Source organism: Haplochromis burtoni, unplaced genomic scaffold, assembly GCF_018398535.1.
Source record: "Haplochromis burtoni strain Fernald_Lab_line unplaced genomic scaffold, NCSU_Asbu1 Contig_108, whole genome shotgun sequence".
In the NCBI taxonomy this organism is placed as follows: domain Eukaryota; kingdom Metazoa; phylum Chordata; class Actinopteri; order Cichliformes; family Cichlidae; genus Haplochromis; species Haplochromis burtoni.
In genome coordinates this window covers 1,084,189-1,105,121 of record NW_024582469.1, presented here as the reverse complement: position 1 = coordinate 1,105,121, position 20,933 = coordinate 1,084,189, and the positions used below count along the sequence as shown (strand labels likewise).

The 20,933-nt window shown below is 38.6% G+C and overlaps 2 protein-coding genes and 1 long non-coding RNA gene across 3 annotated transcripts; 2 read left to right on the top strand and 1 right to left on the bottom strand.

Moving 5' to 3' along the window:
* Positions 1-412: 412 nt before the first annotated feature.
* Positions 413-3,018, top strand: rbp4 (retinol binding protein 4, plasma). The gene is made up of 6 exons (XM_005928149.2): positions 413-568; positions 852-954; positions 1,065-1,201; positions 1,314-1,420; positions 1,971-2,183; positions 2,436-3,018. The coding sequence occupies exons 2-6, from the start codon at positions 853-855 to the stop codon at positions 2,471-2,473; spliced, it is 597 nt and encodes a 198-aa protein (XP_005928211.1). The 5' UTR covers positions 413-568; position 852; the 3' UTR covers positions 2,474-3,018.
* A 640-nt stretch (positions 3,019-3,658) lies between these two features.
* Positions 3,659-13,910, bottom strand: cep55l (centrosomal protein 55 like). Its single transcript, XM_014335445.2, has 12 exons — positions 13,780-13,910; positions 13,031-13,250; positions 12,803-12,910; positions 11,813-11,968; positions 8,282-8,335; positions 7,983-8,127; positions 7,463-7,608; positions 6,953-7,146; positions 6,544-6,667; positions 6,155-6,226; positions 5,707-5,832; positions 3,659-5,562 (listed from the first exon to the last, which is right to left on the bottom strand). The coding sequence occupies exons 2-12, from the start codon at positions 13,217-13,219 to the stop codon at positions 5,350-5,352; spliced, it is 1,527 nt and encodes a 508-aa protein (XP_014190931.1). The 5' UTR covers positions 13,220-13,250; positions 13,780-13,910; the 3' UTR covers positions 3,659-5,349.
* Positions 13,906-20,675, top strand: LOC106633296. Its single transcript, XR_001336503.1, has 2 exons — positions 13,906-13,995; positions 19,991-20,675. It is a non-coding gene; the product is annotated as an uncharacterized LOC106633296 (long non-coding RNA).
* The last annotated feature ends 258 nt before the right edge of the window (positions 20,676-20,933 follow it).

Below are 20,933 nucleotides of genomic sequence, written 5' to 3'. Positions count from 1 at the left end.
ATATGTTGTGCTAACAGTTCCTATCATTATTGACCTCCGTTTGAAACTTCAGACTTTGCTTTTAGAAAAGACGTAATCACCTTTCTTTCGCATTGATTATTTTCTGCCGAGCGTGGACTCTGAGCTCCAGTTACACAAACACGGAGCTGGAAGATGAAAACAACTGATGCAATAACACAGATGCTGGTCAAAGCGTGTTTTATGATTTCTTTGGCAAATACAGAAAGAGCCCTCCCCCCTCAAAAAAAGATATACATGTAGATCCGATCTTTCTGGTTCTACCAGTCATTGCATTGATAAAAATAGGAATCCTTTAGCAATAAGTGAAAAAACAGATATTGTGGTGGAGATTGGGAGGGGTGGTCCACCAAATGTGCAGAACACATAAATCAATAGGAGTGGGGTCTGCGGTTATGTAAATGTTTGTCCAATGGAAGGCAAACTCGCTGTGGGGAAAGCAGGGGCGCTCTGGGTCTCCAGAAGTTATTATGTAATACTGGCCAGCTGTATTTAAGGCCAGTCCAGACTGAAAATCAGAGGATTTCTTTGGAGTCTTTGTGGTATCAAGGTACACACTCATATGGATTGTTTTTTGGGGGGTTTTGCTTTTACATTTTCAGTCAAATATTTAAAGATATATCATTTTTTCTGGTATTGGTTTTATTTTTTAAACACTATTGTAGCCCTGTGGAAGTACTTTTTGGAGTTTCATCACATTCTGCTCGTCTTGAGGACTTGCAGTGCAGTGTGCATGTCTGTATTTCTGTTTTTGTTCTCCATTATGCCTCCTTTTTTTCTCTAACTGTCTGTGGTCTGTGCCCTTCTTTCTCTTCTTCTTTCCTCAGAGGTAGAATGCTTCGGTACGTTGTAGCCCTCTCTCTCCTGGCACTGTCCTGGGCACAGGACTGCCAGGTAGCCAACATCAACGTCATGCAGAATTTCGACAAAACTAGGGTGAGTTGAAAAATATTAACTATGTTGTTATTTAAAAAAAATGTTTTACATAATTTCTGAGTAGTACTATTCCACCGTGATTTTTCTTTAATGTGTTCTTCTACTCGTAGTATGCAGGGACATGGTATGCTGTAGGGAAGAAGGATCCAGAAGGCCTGTTCTTGCTTGACAACGTCGTGGCCCAGATAAATATTGAAGAAGATGGCAAAATGACTGCCACCGCCCAAGGCAGAGTCATCATCCTCAAGTAGGCTCTGTTCTGTGGAGGCTTTTGCTTTGAACGTGTGCAATTTGCAATATGAGATTTTTTTTTGTCTCGCATTTTTTGTAATGACTTATTCTCGCTGTTTGACCTCTAGCAACTGGGAGATGTGTGCCCACATGTTTGCCACATTCGAGGAGACTGCTGACCCTGCAAAGTTTAAGATGAAGTATTGGGGAGCTGCATCCTACTTGCAGACCGGAAGTAAGTTATGAAGTGAAAAGCACCTTTAACTTTCATGTTGAATCAAATTTGTCTTTGTTCAGACTTTAAAAAGAAATCCTTTCAACAATGAACGACCAGACACTGTAATTGTTACTTGATAGTCACCACCAAGGGGGTTTTGACCTTAAGCCAACTGATAATATAACATAATTATCAACTGCTGCACTTAATTCGTGACCCCGGACACTGGAAAATGAATAGTGTTTTGTTGAGTTCAATTTTAACGTCAGGGTATGACTATGTATTTACTGTGTTATTAAAGAAAAAGGAGGTTAAGTAATAATTTTAGACACAGGATGCAATCACTAAAACATCAGTATCCACCACTGGATCAAACAGCTGTATTATTAATATTACTTTAATGGTTTTTTAAGTGAAAAAAAAAAATATATATATATATATTTTTTTCTGTTATTTTGGCTTCATACTTTCTTTGTTGTTTTTTGTTTTTCTCAGTATGTAAGTTGAAAATTTGTAAATGAATGGTTTTGCAAAAGTAACCTCTCCTCCACACTCTCCGTGCTCTTAGATGATGACCACTGGGTTATTGACACTGACTATGACAACTACGCAGTCCACTACTCCTGCAGACTAGTGGACGCTGATGGCACTTGCCTAGATGGGTACTCCTTCATATTCTCTCGTCACTCAACTGGCCTAAGGCCAGAAGACCAGCCAGTTGTCCTCCAGAAGAAGACAGACCTCTGTCTGTTGGGTAAATACAGACGGGTTGCACACACCGGTGAGTTGACTATGCTTTGATTCTTTGATCTGTGGCTTTTATCAGTCCGTCATTCAATAGGGTAAAAGACCAAGTGAATAATTGACTAAATTAAAAGGTGAAAATTCTTGTGGTCAGTGTCTGCCCGGCCTATATTGCCAATATTTTCAGAAATATAGGAAAATAAAATGCTCAGTACTAACGCATGCAGGAGATAAAGATGTTTAAGCTACCGTATAGTTAATAGTGCTACTTCTCTCCCTTGTGTTGCAGGCTTCTGTGAGAGTGGCACATCTCTTGACCCACAGTGACACTTTACTGATCTTGGATTGAATCCCACTGCTTAGTCACCTCTTCTGTCTCCATCTCTATTATAAAAAAAGCAGCACATTCTTCTTTAAAAATGAACCAGAACTGAACTATGAACAGCCACATTTATATAGCTGCAATCTCAAATTAAAAGGAAAGATGGTTGTTATTGTTCTCTTCCTATATTCCCTCATGAGTACCATTAAAAAAAAAAAAAATCAATCAGAATGACAGAATTATGCAAGCAGCCAATCAGCTCTCTCTCAATGTGACAAACAATTATCTGTTAACCTGGATTTTTAGCAGTACTGCAGCTCTGGGTAAGAACCACTATGTTTATTATAAAGAAAACACTGGTTCAGTGTTCTAATGAATGCACAGTATCTTGTAGTCCTCGAGGAGATATTGTTTTTTAACTATACATACACAGATACACATTAGCTCATGTGCTATATATTTATAGGGTCATAAAAGAGCAGTTAAGTTGTTTCTTCTTCATATGATGTTTGCTTCTTGATCCAGTTTTTGAAATAAAACATTCATACCACTGTGGCTCACTTCATTCTTTATTGCCCTTTAAATATTTATCTACGTTCCTGGATCGTGTCGTTGCTTTTGGATTCTGTCAGACAAAACACATCAAAAGTACAGCCAAGTAGAATTTTTTGCTTTTTTAAATCTTTTATAATTGTGCTACAAGAAAACAAAGCAAAAGGGGAAAAACACAATGGTACAAATTAAGCTTCCAGCTATGGCTTCTTACATGTTTGTTAAGCAACTAGCATGGAAAAGTGGGAAAATATATTTATAATTTACACATACTGCACATTCTGATCAGTGGTGAACATCAGTTTATTTAATATGATTTTTGTGGAAAACAAGAAAATGATGCTACCATCTTTTTTTTTTTTTAAATGGGTACGAATTGCTAAATTAGTAAGCATGGGGTGTGAACTTCTTTATGCGTCTGCAAGTGAAGTTGCCATAAAAAGAAATAACACAAGAATCCTTGCTTTAGCTGATAAGCTTTGTGAACACTGTACATACAAAATAGCAACATGCTAGCTGACATTTGCATAGGTTAAAGTTTGCCTGGAAAACAACTGATCTTGTAGTATAGATTGATATGAACCCCTCCAAAATATCAACAACTAAATAAAAAAAGAAAAACTAAACAGGGGAAGATGTGCTGGGAAGAGATTTACATCTTTATTGCACATTTTTGTACAGTACAGTACAGATCATGGCAAAACTACTTTGGTGTACATGATTGAAATAAATCAGGTTTAAAACAAAAAAACAAAAAACAAAAAAAAACCAGGTAAACTTATTGATAAAAGTTGGACTCTTGGATCTTCTATGAGAGCTAGCCCAAATCAAAACAACCACATATAAGATGCACAGCAGTGTTCGTTTCATGTCAACTGGTCACACTACCAAGGCTGCGAGAATAGACACCTTAACCTCTTTTCCCCCTACCGGGAGGACCTTTGGTAATCCCTGCCTTAAATAGTTTAGTACAAGGAATTAACTCATGCAATCTAATTCCAGCTTTAAATGGCCGCAGGCTTGAAAAGTCAAGGTGGAGATGGAAGTGAGCTTCACTTGAACAGGAAAGAATACAGGGACAACCACCCACATGTGACTAGATAAGCTCCCGACTGCTGTACATTTTAAGTCTGGTTCAGTTCAGGCAAATAAAAACTTGGTCATGGTTTGGGATACTTTACACAGCTGTTTACACGTTAAACAGAGAAATGCTTTAGCAATTGCACAAACATCACTGACATAACCGAAAACACATGGCTAATTAGGTAACATAACACTTTCACATAAAGCCAGGCAAAAAGAAACACGACTACTGCTGCCGATGATGATGGAGGGAAAAGAAGAGGAGTTTAGAAAGTGTGTGTTTAGCCGTTTCATCAGTGGAGTATATTAGACAGGCTTGTAAACTTTTATGCAAAATAACATAAACAATAGTCCCTCGATAGAAAGAAGGCCATTACAAAAGCAAAACATTGTCTGGTGATACACACTGAAGCAAAATAAAACTAAATCACTGAAAAGAGACAGTAGTTCACCAATTAAAAACAAAAACAAGAATAAATACTGTGATATATAAACACACACATACACACCAAAACAACACTGATTCACCAAGAGTTTAACAAACAGCAAAATCTAAACAGAGACCCCAGATGTAACTATATGGATGGAGTATTAAAGTTTTTTTTTTTTGTTTTTTTTTTAAAAACTGTAAATAAGAAGATGTTTGGTGATTTTCTAATGGCAAAAAGAGCTGAAGTACATGTTCGAGCGATTTGCATGTTAAGAGTATCCTGCAAATCCCTTCTATTTAAAAAAAACGTATCTACACAAGCATTCAAGTATCGCACCTGTTTGGATATTGAATGAGAGAAAAAAAAAAAAAGAAAAAAAAAGTAAAAAAGCCAAAATACTGTTATAAAATAAATTTAAAAATCATTTTTTAATGGACACCGTAGACCCCATCATTCTTGGAAAATAATGCACAATATGTCCCATGATTTCTTACATAAATGAATATTTTATACATTTATGTTAAATGATCATTAAGGCGGTATTTCTAACTTTGTGATAAAAGAACAGGATCGAATGCAAGTGGTCTCCAGTGACTTCAAGAAATATCTTATACTCTGTTATCAGTGCTATGTTTGTAGAGTCAGTGTCTAAAACTGCCTGTTCATTGTTTTATTTTACCTAGATTCAAAAACACAAATTTCCTGAATGAATCAGAAATCTTGTAGAGTGATCTTGTGTTTGTTTTTACCCCTTTGAGTAAACGGAGGTCCGGACATGCACACTGAGAATCACTCATCTATGCTGATGTGTTAGCTTACGCAAAGCAGTAATCGATGTGAGTCAGCAGCTCCCTGTGACGACTGGTGGGATAAGGGGCCCGACACTTTGGGCACTCCAGGAAACTCTCGTCCAGGAGGTTGGTGACTTTAGATGGGGATGTAGGGCCAAGAGGGTTTTCAATAGTGAGACGCTCAAACTCGAGGCTATTATACGAGCTGGGCTCTGAAAAGCGAGCATTTGGCTGCTTCTGAAACACAAAACATGACAATACATTCATTTAGCAGAAGCCCTGGTGCTTTAATTGGATACAAAAATGGGACTGAAGTCTTGCATGCCAGTGTTCAACAAGAGCCATCACATTTCTTCCCCATTATTAAAGTCTAACACTTACAGCAGATTCCAGCTTTGCAATCTGATCACGGGCCTTGCGAAGTTCCTTCAGCACCTTATGTAACTGGTGCTGCATGCTCTGACGATCAATTTTTTCATTCTCAAAGTCCTTGGCAGAGAGTTGGATCTTAGGAGGGGCAGAAATAAACGGGAAGTAGAGAGCACAAGTGGGAACGGTTTGGATTGCAACTCTTAAAAAACACAGCTCAAAACTGTTACAACTCCACATCACATACTACCCAGAAGGGCCGTGCTGACAGAATTTCCACTCATAAGTGGGTGGTGAACATTAAGGTTGTGCAATCAGTAATTACTGATCTCAGTTTTTTTGACTTCTCACAGTTCCTAGAGATTATATATTTGTTTTAATAAATCCAACCACTCAATTACAAAACAAAGATTTCTATTAATAGGAACAATTTGGGCAACATGTAAACGCAGAGTGTTACCTGTTGCTCCAGTGCTGCGATTCTTCTCTGCTCTTCCTTCTGGCTCAGGACGGACTTCTGCAGCATATTTACCTGTGGAGCACATGATCAAGGCAAGGCAAACACACTTGTATAGCACCATTAAAGAGTAACACACATGCTATCATTCAGTTCTTTTCTTTTCAGATAACCCTGGAGCTGTATTTTATTTAAATATGCTGGTACATCTATTGTGCTCTTGCACTTTACTTATTAAATATAATTGCTAATGGATGAGGTCTTTCCATTTTATATGCAACCCTATAAATGCAGACTTTTTTATGCATTACAAATGTTTTAAAAGAAAAACTTTGATAAATAAGTAAATATTACTGAATACTGACTAAAGGAGACAAGAATGGGAATCTCACCTGCAACAGAAGCTCAGCAGATCTCTTCTTCTCCTCCTCCAATCTGATATCCATATTCTCCAGTTCCACCCTCATTCTGTCTGCACGCTCAGACGACACCTTTCTCTCCTCACAGACTGCATGTCTGGATGAATGGTTTATTTATTCCATAAAAGTATCAACAATATTCATATTTGTAGTACTTAGCAGCAGTTAAAGCCATTAACAGTCACTATGTGTGGATTCTTAAGGGCTCTTCAGTGTCACCCCTCTGTATTCAAGAACCTGGGCTTGTAAACTACTTTGCATAAGTTGCAAAGCCAGTTGGAATCCATAAATAAACCCACCAACTGTTTTTTCAAAGGAAGTGTCCCATTTAACTTTTAGTTTGGCCCCATCCGCTTTAGTTAGGTGCTAGGACTTTCTTTACCTGTTGCTAAGTCGCTCTGCCTGAAGATCCATCTTGGCCTCCTCCAGCTCTTTGCACTTGTCTTCGTACTTCCTCAGTAAGGACGACAGCTCGCTGCACTTGTCGTCGTACTTCCTCTGCAGTGCCAACATCTCCTCCTGAACCCTGGTGACCTGCTCCCGATGAGAGTGCAGCTCAGCCTGAGCTTTCAAGGCCTACCAGGTGCGGACAAGCCAAATTGTAGGATATTTTATATATTTCGCCTTCTTCGTTCTTTAAAGGAACGCTTTAGCTCAATTACAAAGACATCTGAATTCAAGAAATGCTTAGTGAAACTAGCCCAGTTGCTTTCTTTTAAATAGATGTGAATTTCAGTGAATTTGCACATTGTTTGATAGAGACTGAAAGTATTATCAGCATGAGCAGCAGAAGCCACAACATGGAGAATATATAAAGAAAGGGGAGCAAGCTGGCAAAGTTGTTAATCAAAATGAGTAAATGGTGATTACATGAAATCTGTTTGGCATTTACCTGCTCCCGATGGACACCGAGCTCCTGTCTGGCTCTGGTAACCTGCTCTTTTTGGCTCTCCAGGTCTTTCTGCATCCCAGACACCAAGTGGTCATATTGGCTTTTCAGCTGAGATTCCTTTTCTGGATCTGCCAAGTTGGCAGGAGCTGAGACAAGAAGTGTTAGTAAGCAAATGAAGAAACATTATTTGCAGTGAAAACGTTAGGATTATCTTTGTGAAAGCTGTATGGAAAGCTCAATCCTGACCGCTACAGGATTTGAACACATTTTTATTCTGACATTATTACCCATTAAATCATTTTCTAATTCAAAGCCTGTTGCTGCATTTTATTTAACTTAAAAAACAAAAAGTACATTCATTTTCCTGGCTTGCCCCTTTCACTTTCCATGCCACATGTGTCTCAAAAAAAAGCTGCTTGTTAGGCCAAAAGAAAGTTTTCCATTTACTGTATGATTGTTGTGAATAATAAAGGAATAGTGAGCCAAGCCAATTCAGTTCCCCCCCCCCCACACTTCCTACCCTCTGGACTGGCCTCTTGTTTGGTTTGTTGCTGCTTTGCCTGAGCCAGCTGCTGCTCCAGCTCTAAAGTACGGGCCAGGACAGACTGCACATAGGCCTCTCTCTGCTGGTCGTACACCAGCCACTGCTGGTTCTTCTCCAGAGCCTGGTAGGGAGAGAGGCACAGACTACAATGACAAACTGCATCCTATACACTATATGTGAACTTTTCAGCTGCTCAAATTCATGAGCACATCATTCGGTAGCAGGATACACATGATACGGTTACAAATAGGTGAACATCATCTTGCTGGACTCACATCTTTCAGTTGATCTTGTATCATTACGAGGTCTGCAGCAGGTGCCTGTCCATTCTGAAAAGAGAAAACGTCTTTAGGTTCACTCGAGTTGGCATCAACACTTACATCTGATCTAGCCATCATAAAAATGTTAATACTTTCATTAAGAAAAGATTGGGTTTCATTTGTATTAGCAAATCCTAATGATAAAAGGTCTATCCAATATGCATCCGAGCTGTGGAGCTGCTGTCTGCACCTGTGCCTTCCTTTTACTATAACTGTATTTTAAAATTATAATTTTAAAATTAATTTAAAAAAAAAAAAAAAGGGGCTCAATTCAAGGCAGCCAAAGCTCTCGGAAAACAAAGAGACCCTGTCATTCCTCCAGCAATACAAGAACCAAATCACGTGATGATTGTAGCTCGTTTGTCTGTCCATTTGCCAGGAGATCGCACAAAAACCGAAGACAATGAAACTTGGTGGAGAATTGCAGTGTGCAAAGGGAAAACAGAAGGATGCACTCTCAGAGCATCCTCTGGTTTTATAGTACTGCAGGTCAGCTGAGTTGTATGTGCTGCATTTGTGTTATTCAGTTTATCCAGCTTCAAGGGCAAATACTCACACACTAAAAACTTCAGGTTATACATGGTTGAGACAACAAAGGTGTAGCGGGTTTAGGTTTTTCCCATCTTCTAAATGAGAATGAAAAGAAAAACACTATCGATAGTTATCAGCACAAGCACTGGTTTTAATAGACGATGAGAGACGAGGCTATCAAATCTGGTGCAAATTCTATTCATCGCTAGAGACACAGTCATCTCCCAATTCTGTCACCCTAACTCTGATGCCTACATGGCCGATCCCACCAGCAGATCCTATAAAACCTTCACAGAGATGTTGAAGTATGCATCTAAATGATCATCTCTGTGCTAAAGCTCTGTGAGGAACGTGATGGATTTGAATGTGCAGCCCATAAACTATGCCCACTAACAGCTTTTCCAAATTCAAGAAGAAGAGAAATAGGTGGCGTGGTCAGATTATATGTAGTAATTTAAAACCTTCTAAATGAAGTGGAGAGTATTGCTGTAAAAAAAAACAAAACAAAAACATAACCTTGAAGATATTAAGACATAAGATTAAAAAAAACAAAAAACAAAAACCCATAAAGCTCTGCATGAAAAGACTACAAAGGCAAGAAGTACCAACTACTCCTCCCACATATCAAGTAACTCAAGTATTGCACTGTAATGCTTTCCAGCCTTGGACTCAAGTTAGACTTGAAACAGTATAAAAACAATCTAAGAGCATTTACATTCAACCAGCATTACAACTCTTCTTGCGACCTTCATGAGTAACAAAAAAGGAAAAAAGAAGAAGAAAGAAATAAGAAATCTCTGGGCTTCTTGTAAAAAAAGAAACAGAAAACTACTTTTGATTTTGAGTAATATTTGACCCACAATTGAGAGCAAGAAGATTTTGTGATAGTGCTGTTTTGTACATCACTGAATAATGTTTTCTGTGTGTGTGTGTGTGTGTCTGTGTGTAACGGATTATGATTAAAACAGCAGGAGTTTGATCAAATATACTGCGGGTGAACTCCATTTAAAACACAGGCTGAATTGATTTTTACATTTGTAGTACTATGAGCAGGGCTTCAGCACCCCCACCTCTAGAAAGGTACTTTTGTCCATAAAGGGAGGTATGACATGACTGCGTCTTCCTCAAGTCCCTACTTGTGATTTTTGCCACCAAAGCCTCTTCAGAAGCCAAGAGGAATCCTGATGGGCAGCAGGACCAGCTGCACTCAAAGCATCAAAGGGCTACATTTAAGAGCCTACAGTGACAAGGGAAGTGGCACCTGCAGACCCACTGAAGGCTCTCACACTGCTGAATATGAATCATTTGATGCTTTAGTCAAAGTGCTATTTGAACAAAGATGCTATTTTGTCTTTCATGACACTATTGTAACGGCTGTGATGCTACCAGGGGTGTTAATAATTGGCAAAGAAGACAAAGGGAAAACATTTTCATTATAAGCAACGTGTAATGTGAGACTTTCATTAAAACAAATTATTAAATCTGCTGCAGCTAATGTCAGATGATGAAGAATATAATTGGAGGTCACACAGTGCCACCTAATGGACAAATAAACAGCTGCACTTGGATTTTCAAACAAACTTCATCTCATGAAGTAGTTATTGAAGAAAAATACATAAATAAAAGAAGAGAAAAAGCTCCTGGTGAAATGTGAGGGAAAAAATGAAAATGAAAGTCTAAGGTGCATCAACCTCAGATCAAAACAAAAGCCTTATCATGAGCAAATATTACACTTATATTTTACTTTTAGTCAGCCTCCAGTTTTGTAACACAAGTCAAGCAACAGATAAAGCTGAATTTAATTTGACCAGATTGTTACAAAACAAAAGAAATAGCTCTACTGCATCAGCACTATAGATACAGAAGAAGGGAAAAAATAAATCAGAGGAGGATATTAGAATGGGAGGCAGAGGACAGAAAGCTGTTGCAGGATTTAATCCGAGACCAGGGGGAAAATTTGCTGTCAGAGGAAGGGATATAACTACTCAAGCAACTCTGTTCCTTTGCGATTTCTGCCAAAAAGAGGGTGCGACTTTTTCCTCAAGTTTTCCTCTTTTTCTTCATACTCAAATAAAATGATTTGTGCTAGCCCAGGCGTACTCATAAATGCAGTCACGGTAAAAAAGAAAGTGCATGTTGGGTTTTACAAATTAAGACAATTAAAAAAAAGTCAGGTTCTTGTCAAGTTCTACATTTTTAAAAAGCCTCAGATAAAAAAAAAAAAAAAACAAGATGTGATTTACACAGTGTATTTTTTTTTTTTAACAAAAAGGAAGCCAAACTGTAGAAACACTGTGTGGGAAAAACTGAATAGAACTTGCGATTGAGTAGCTTGTAAAACCACATTTAACAGCAAAAGATTGAAGTAATTGCTTTCTGCATAACTTTATCAGTCTCTTACATCATTGTATCTGAACTTTATGTGATTTCAACACACTGATTCCTTTCTTTCTTAGCTATTCTGTTGCCGATTTGGGACTATTGTTCTTCTGCGTAAGCCAATTTAGGCCAAGCTTTAACTGTCAGACAGATGGTCAATTCGATCACTGCAAAGCGCCCAGGCTCCGTGACTACAAAACAAGCCCAAATCATCACTCCTCTATCACCATGCTTGACAGCTGATACGAGGAGTTGGTGCTGATATGCTGCGTTTGGTTTTCACCAAATGTGGTGCTGTGCATTTGGTCTTGTCCCTCCAAAGTCTTGTTATTTGCTCAGATCTAATTTTGCAAAACTAAATTGTGTTTTTTTTTAAACAGTTTCTCTGAGCATTGCAAAGACTTACCCTAGGGGACAGTGGTATGCACTTATCAGTGTAATAAAACGAATACCACTGTAGTAATAGATTTAAAAAAACAACTAGAGTAGAGTACAGATTAGTAAGGCAACTGGCCGTTTGTAAAAGGAGACACTGACCCTGGCTAATAAAAATCAGAGGTTATAATATCAACCTACCGCCACCTGAGTTTCCAGAGTCTGACATCGGGCAGAAACAGTGACCAGCTTGTTTTTCAGATTCTCCGTCTCCTGTGACAAACTCTGGAACAACGTGTCTCTCTGCTCTGCTTCTTTCCTCCGCTGCTCCAGCTGGGCTTGCAGCGACGCCACCACCTGAAATGCACACAAAACAACACGAAGCAAACAACAACTTGACTAGCCTCCAAAACAACCTGTAGCCAAAACAACACAATTCTCTTCAAGCAGGGATGGTTTGTGTTTTCCAGGCAATTATCCCCTTCACACAACTAACATAGCACAGCTGGCTGATCCACACAGCAGCTCCAATTTCTTTCTTTCTTTTATTGGTGCATTTCTTAATGAAGGTTAACAACCGCAAGGCAAATGTGATTAATGTCTGGGTTACATAAAATATTGATATTCTATTTGTCAGAGTGTGTCATTTCCATGTTTCCAGCTAGCCCAAATTAAACTCCAACTAAACTTCAAAAATAGACAAGAGCAAAGTCTACAGCATAGCAGTAACTTGTTTTGAATGTTAATCCACGCAAAAAGACCCACTGCAGACAGATAGCTTATGAGTCAAGTGAACAGCTCATAACACCATGTGTTAGTATGCCGTTTCTGTTAGTCGTCAAAACTTCACTTTGCTGAGCTGCTGTCAAGATGAGATAGAAGCCATTTCCCCCCAACTGTTTTTGTGGCAGCTTACTGGAATTCTAGTACAGTTTTTTTCCTCTCTCTTTTTGACAGTTGTCTGCTGCTAGCAATACATATGCCACCAATACAATGCCACGAATGCAACATATCTTGAAAAGTCGAGTACTTTCAAAGATACAGCTGCAAGTCTATCTTGTCACTCTGAGCAGAAAAGTGTCCAACTATCTGACCACGTTCACACAGGACTTCTTGATGGATAGAGCTATAAGAGTCGACTGTATATGTGATTGTTAACTATGTATTTCTGTAGAGAGGTGTTGTGTGTACCTCTCCTCCTTTAGCTGACAGCTGCTGTCTCAGAGTTTCCAGCTCCTGCTCTTTCACCAGCAACTGCTGGTTGTTCCTCTCTCTCAAGGTCTCAAGGGAAAGAATCCTCTGAAACAACCAATATTATACACACACACACACACACACACACATATATATATATGTAAAAAAAACAAGGAAGTGCTACAGGTGCTTAATGTTACTGAGAAAGCCAAGATTTCCTTTTACCTCCAGCAGCTTGCTTTTGTCCGCATCAGGCGGTTTGATGTGCCGTTTGGCCAGGTCATCAATCTTTTTTCTCAGGTGAACATTTTCTTTCTTGACTTTTTCCAGCTCTGCCTCAGCCTTGGAGCCAGAGCTGCTGGATTTGAAACCCAACTTGGCAACTATGGTCTCTTTGGCACTTTTAGATGTCATGGCTGCTTCTGTTGTTACTAAGTGCAGTGCTCTGGGAAGAAAAGTAAAGTGACTGTGCTGGTGTTGAATCCACCAGAAGGTATGCGGTTTAATTTCAATCAAAGAATTTCGTGCAAGCACTCCAAGTGAAGAGCAGCTCAAAACACACCCTCAGCTAAGAACACAGCGAAATGAAAAACAGAGACAGAAGTGGAACTGACTATTAATAATACATTTTACAAAAGCAAGTTGAGTCAAAATCGACACACCCGTCGTGCTTTCAATGAACATCAAAATATCCTACTTTTTTTTTTTCCAAATTTCATTTATTGAAATAGGTTTAATTCCTCACATTTACCTTACATAGTGCCAAGAAAATAAAATCCTTTCATGCTAATTAAACATGAGAAAAATAAAATAAAAACATGACAGCTGATTACACTACCAATTCTCGTGCGCATGTCAATGGTAGCTAGCAAACACAAATTAACGTAATATTATTTTTTCTGTCGTACATGTAAGTGTTGAAAACAAACGCTATAGGCATGCACACACAACCAAAGAAAATATTTAATACTTACAAAGAGAACACGCAGACGGAAGTTATCCACTAAATATCGTCTGTTTTGTGGCGAGACCGTTTTAAAACGACACTTTCGTTTCCTGAAGTTTGAATTGGAGCGCGTTGACGTCACACCCGTGACGTGCGCCGCGGTGCGCATGCTTATGTAGCCTTGGATATCCCGGATAGTGAAGTGTTGGGCGGTTCAACGGGGGGCAAAATAATCTCTGTAAAGGTAATTTGAAACGCTATTTATTTAATGTCGTGCATTTACATACTAGAACCCTCAGAAGTCTAACCCGTTTGGAAGTAGAGTCATAGTTTATTTATTTAGCTTTTGAGCCAACGGCTCCTCGTTTCGTTAGCCCGGGCTGTCTGCTGCACTTTATCAAACGAACAGACAGATTAGCGCTAGTTTGGCTTGTTGAACCTGCATGTCAGAAACAACAGGCTCTTGCCTTTACAATATACGAAATATTTAAAGGCCATTTTATTGAAAGCTCCGAGACTTATGATTTCTCAGTGATTGATACTGAAGTAACATTGGAAATCTATTCGGATCAGATACTGTATATGAACAGTTATCTGAATACATCTTTTTTAAAACCTCCACTTCAATGGGTTTAAAATAAATGAGATTTAATTGACAATGAGGAATTTCAGCTTTAGGCCATTTAGCATTTCGGATTTAAAAACACTTTCCACTGGGTTTAACTAATGTTGTGGTGTGCAATAAAGAGCCATTTTTAAATTTATTATTATTATTATTGTTATTACTATTATTATTATTTTGCCTAATAACCATCAGTTAATCTGTGATTAATTTCATTCACAAGGCCTAGTTTGAGGGAATCCATCCATCTTTTTCTGGTTATCCAATTCAGGGTTCCAGGGGGGCTGCAGCCTACACCCGCTGTCATGGGGTGAAAACAGACCTTGGGCAGGTTTTTCTATCGCAGGGATAACACAGAGAGAACTAACTTAGAATCACTATTTAACCTAACATGCATGTCTTTAGACTTGGGGAGGAGTACCTGAGCAGAACCCATGCAAGCACAGGCAGAACATGCACTAGTAGATTCAAACGCTGGAGCCTCTTGCTGTGAGGCGATGGTGCTAACCACCACTGCACAATCATGCTTAGCAGCTTAAAGAAATTTTGTGTGCAATTATTCTTGGTCTCAAACTGAGCAAGCTTTCTAATCTTAGTGCATCTTGAAGCATTGCCCTCAGCTTTACACTCCTGAAGCCATCTTGATTGTAGACTTGAGCAGTCATAACTCCTGGCGAGCATTAGACTGGCTAGATATGGTGAAGGCTTTTTCTTTTCCTTACCACAAAAATAATTCCGCAACTATGTATTTTCAGGTTTATTTCTGTGCTCTTCAAGGCCTTTGTGGTGCTACTGTTCATTTTATATTTTTATTTTTTAACTGTAATGATGCCCTTTAACGTCACTCGGGGCCACATACTGAAAGATCCCGTGAGCAGCTACTAAATGCAAATTCAGCACTTGGAAGTCAACTCCTGACTTTTTGTTTCCTTAATCTATTTAGGAAATGGCAAAGAATCCCCAGACACCTGACCACGACTGTCTTTTGAGATTGTAAAAATCAGGGGAAAGTGTCTGTATTTTCCAAATAGATAACCCATTATTCAAACCCCTTGAATTATAGCTGGTCACATTTTGATTGCCTCATTTCAAGCCCATTGTTGTTGTGTACAGAGGTTGTGTACAGAAAAAAATATGCCACTGTACATATCACATATGGAGGCTACATTAATCACTTTATACAATTGCTTAATGTGTTTTCTTAAAAGCAGCAGATGTGAAGACAGGGAAGGAGAACTGAAGCTGGTGTATGTTTTATTTTTACCTTCAGGCTAATTTTGATTAAATTTAGAGAGTTAATACTATGCATGAGCTACAGTGAGCCTGTGTTTGAATAATAATACTACATAGAAACAGAGTTCAGTCTTGAGGGTTGTCACTTCTTAGTTTCTACAGAAACATGTAAACACACAGCAACACAACCTTGGTGTTTTCACTGGTACTATTTTCAGTGTCTTATTGTGTTGTTTTAATTAGTCACTCCTTAGTATGTTTTTGTCGCTGGTATTATATTTTATCCAGCAGGAGCACATGACCCACTGTGTATATTTTTTTTCTTTTTAAATAACCTTGTTTTAAACAGCAGCGAAAAACAGCACTCAATATTTCAGCTCATGCCTTCATCAGAGTAAACAAACGTAATGAGGAGTCGGTAAACATGAAATAATCAGCCTTGTCACTCATATCAAGCACCGATTCTTGCAGTCAGTTTCGCACACATGCTTTCTGATTCTTGCTGCATTTCATGTAAGATCAGAAGATTCTGTGAGAATCCGGCAAAATGTGTCCAATAAATTTCCACTATCTCTAAACTCTGTAACTCTTTAACACATATTTCATCAAGCCGATATGTGCACACCGATCACGAGCAAAAATCGGTTTATAAATGCGAATGTAATTATTAAGTCATCCAAAAAGACTTTGCTTTTCCAAAGTAATGCACCCAGATTGCCAATTTGCATTTGGGAATTTATTGTCAGCCAGGAAATAAATGTGTGTCTCTGTTCCAGAAAATGTGAAGTTGGGCTCGTTTTCTCTGCACTTTCTGTTCTGGGATCTAAAGTTTTACTTTTTGCCTTGTTTTGTTCTCCCACATACACGATCTACAACCACAGGGGTCTTTAAGCGTATAAATAACTCTACTAGTAGGGCAAGTAATGCACTTCCAAACAAAAAACAGTCCTGAATCGAATCTTTTTTATTCTTTATGCTCAAAATGTTTCTTCAGTGGGCTATTGTGGAAATGCGTCGGATCTTTTCAAACAAGATAAATCTAAAAAGCCCTTCAAGGTTTTCTTTGAATTTATTTGAAGTAAAGGGCAAATTCTTCAAAATTCAATATGGATTTGATCGGACAAAGGTGAAAACTTAAATACGCAGAGTATTTGTGCAAGTAAATACACAGCAATGGTTTTATTTGATATACTGCTAGCAGCCAATAAGGCTTCACTCTAAAAACAGTCAAATCATTTTACTAAGATAAGACCTTGTTGGACACTGAATTGCTCATCATGCATTGCTTTGAGGCTGACAGCTGGTTGATTTCTGACATTTTGGGCTTTGGTTATGAAGGCGACACTCTGACCTACTTACTACCGGGTCATATGTCAATTATACTTTATATTTTATACTTTTACTACGTTTACTATGGTTTTTATGTTACGTTACTATGCTGCTTCTTGTTTTATTGCTGTTGGCCTCTGTGAGCTACCAAACAAATTTTGTTGTATAACTACAATTAGGGCTGTTCGATATAACGATATATATCGGATGACAATATAAAAACGTCTATCGTTTCATTTTAGGCTATCGTTTGTTTCGTGGTGTCGCAAAATAAACTGTTTACGGCAATATTCTTCTCATCGTTTTGATGGTCACTGTAGTGGCTATATTAATTTCTTAAAGTTCTCTCTTTCTCTTATATTTTATATAACCACACTACAGACAGACAAGCGCCTGTTTTTATACGGTAACAGCATCGCGTGTCCGCATGTTTCTGTTCCACATAAACCTTTCACAATAAAGCTCAAGATCCTGTTGAGACTTTTCAAAATAAACTGAATCACGTGAAAGAGCAGATTATTTACGGATGAGAAGTAAAAAAGAGCCGCCAGGTGCTAAAAAATAAACCTGAGACTCAAACGTTAGAACAGGCTTTTCCCCGCAGCACGCCGTGTAATAAATATTCACAAAGAAAACAGCGGCCTTTACAACTTATGTCTAAAAATGTATAGTTTCATGCATCGGTTAAAACACTCGACTCCAGCTACATGACGCACAGCTGGAAACACTTCCCGCAAGACGAGCTGCCCGAGATTCACAGAATTTACAGAAAATGTTACATTTTTGTGATTTATATCGTTATCGGATGATAGAATTCTTATATCGGGATATGAGATTTTGGTCATATCACACAGCCCTAACTACAATGACAATAAAGTTCCTTATCTTATCTTATAATTAAAGGTAGGGGAGACCGGGGATAGTTGTAACGTGGGTCAGTTGTAACACTTCCAATTTCTCCAATCAGGGCTAAGTTTCAAATGATGTGACTCATCCTGTGCATGGCCAACTCAGTTCTGCTATCACATGTGAAAAATCAGCACATTTTGTCAAACACAGACAATTTAACACGAAAAAAAGTAATTTGTATGCCAAAAAGTAAGTTTTTCTACTTTATTTCAATTTGTAATAGCATTATCTGCTTTGCAATTAAACCCATCAAACTTAAATTATGTTATTTGTATGTCTATGGGGATATATTCTGTGTAGGTCTTTAGTGCTAATGTTTTAGCCGCTGGCTGTAATGTTAGCTAGTTCATGGCTATAGGAGTCTGGGTCAGTTGTAACAGCAACAGTCTGGGTCAGTTGTAACAATAATGCAGATGTTACAACTTACCACACTATTACTTTAACTTATATTACACAAGTTGGGGCAACGACATCAGCAGAGAGAGGTTCACTGGTCGCATTTGTATATGCGGTTAATGCCATTGGCAACACAATTCCTCCATTATGCAGACCACTGTGTCAGAGATGGACCAGTAGGAAGTACTGGTAGTGGAAATAAATCAGGATGGGTGCAAGAAACAGATTTCCTCATCTTTCTGAAGCACTTTGCAAACCACACCAAGGTAAGCCATGATAAAAAGTAATGGAATTGCGATGCTGGTGAACAACTACATTTTTTCAGCTTCATTGTTATGTTCAAAATTGGTGCAAGAGTTGTAGGTTATAATGCCCACTGAGCCAATGAGGCCAAACTCAAGGAAGACCAACCAAAATTAATGAAATATTCAGTTGCAGAAAATTCCATAATTTGTCTTTTTTGGGGGGTTGGAATATGTTCAAAAGCTAGATTTCTGCATTCTGTCACACACACACACAGCTACATAAATGGCTCTAAGTGCATTCATGTGTTGAATAAACAAAGATTACATGTTAATGTTTTGTTAGTACCCTTATTTCATTGTGTTACATTTCACCCCAGGATATGTTACAACTAACCCAGACTATGGGGTTAATTGTAACATTTCACTCTTTGTGTTTGAGGCCATACCATGCAATGGGTAATTGTGCTGCAGAGAAAATAGCTGCACTATTTAATAGCAGAGACATGTAAATACTTTGCATTACATTTTGAATCCACTACCTTAAAAGAGCTCCAATTTACAGACAGAAATGTCAAAAATGTTACAACTATCCCCGGTCTCCCCTATTCTTTACTCCCACTGGTAATCCCTTCAGTTGCTTGTCAATCTATCATAGATCCTAACCACATCTGGTTGCCAGCAGGTATTTTACTCATGGTTGGCTCTCTTCCACAGTGTGTTTTTTATCCTGTCTTCCTCACATTCAGCTGATCACAGGAGATGGCTGCTCCTCCCTGAGCCTGGTGCTACTGAGGGAGGAGCAGCCATCCTCCCTACTGGTAGTTCTTCCTTTCAACTGTCACCAAGTGCTTGCTTAAAAGTGGTTGTTTAATTTTGGGGATTTCTCTCTATTATTGTAGGGTCTTTACTGTACAATATGTTGTTGTAATTTGGCACTATATTAAAAAACTGAATTGAATTAAAGTTCATTCACTTGATCTGGTTTCCAGTTGCCACATTTCTGCAAATCACTTTCAGTTTGTATATAGCTTAATGGGTGATTTTCACATTGGGAACGATATTTAGGTGTCCTTAGTCCGCTTGCAGTTGCTGTTTTAAGGTTCAAGCCACATTGTAACCTATCCCTCCATTGCTGTTCCTCTTTTCTTTTGTCGGAATCTATTTTTTTCTACTCTGGGGTCTTGCTGCTATTTTTCCTACCTTAGCCTTTGAGAAAGGCAGTAGGTCCCAGTCTAGAGCCATGCTGTCAGATATACTCTATTGGTCCTGATTGAAACATTTTAGACTGTTGTTTCTGTTCTCTCTACTTTATTTGATTGATAGTATTGATGGGTATCCTGTGTTCTGCATGATGTAAACTTCTAGTAGATAACTATTCATAGCTGTAATTATGGTCTTTGTTTTCAAGTGGTTTCTTACCATTTATTGTTATAGGAAAATTGGTGAAATAAGTCTTTTTTCAATTATAAAATGTCTTTTAATTAGTTGGCTGCTTTCTCTTTCAGCTTATGTGGATAAGCATGAGGCCTTCTCACACCAGTAATTGCATTCATCGTCCCAAGATACAGTCAAAACAAGGTGTCTATAGTTCTGGTCCTTGGAGATAAGCAGAGAGATGGAGAATTGCAAAAGTACCAATCAGTATGGAGCTCCAAAGGTCTGGAGCCAGATCTGCCATGCCAAAGCCAGAAAACTCTTCCCTGCAGGTTTACTCAGCCAGTTAATTAAAGACAACAGTAAGACAACAGAATGGCAAGAAACATGTCTCCACATTAGGGAATCTGTAAAAGGACTTTCCGGATGGAGTTAAACATGTCGGTTCATTTTCAACATCTGTTCCTTGACTGATTAGCAGAACTGTCTGTCCCCAAGTTTCCTCATCACAGCCAGGGAGGAACTCGGCTCGTGGATCAGTCCCCTGGTGAGCCATGTCTGCATCATCAGCAGAGTGCACGCACTTCTACCATTTGCAGCAGAACTCCTGCTGCTCTGCATCACTGACTGGCCTTGCTCCTATTGCCTGGAGCTGGGTTTCTGACCTGAGCGAGGTACACTTCTACACACAGCCTTTCAGCGGAAGAGATTTTGTGCCCACAAAGAGCCATAATGCGTGAGCCAAATCATCCTGATTAGATCAGATCAGATGAAACAAATGAAATTGGCCTGAAGGAAGTAAATAGTGAGAATTTTGCACGATCTCCTGTGTTCCTATTCTATATTTTGCTCCTGTACTGAAAACACAAAGGGGTGGAAGAGCTTAAATTTTAAATTTTTTCCTGTGAGCATTATTCAAGTTAGGTAGTCTGGGTAGGATGTCCCCAAGTCTTGTGGCTCTGTAAAGTTACATAATAAAAAACCCCCATCTTCAGACACCCTTAGTTCTGAAATATTACAAAGAAAAACGCCAAACCATATGTGCATAATAAAAATATTTAGCATAAACTTTGG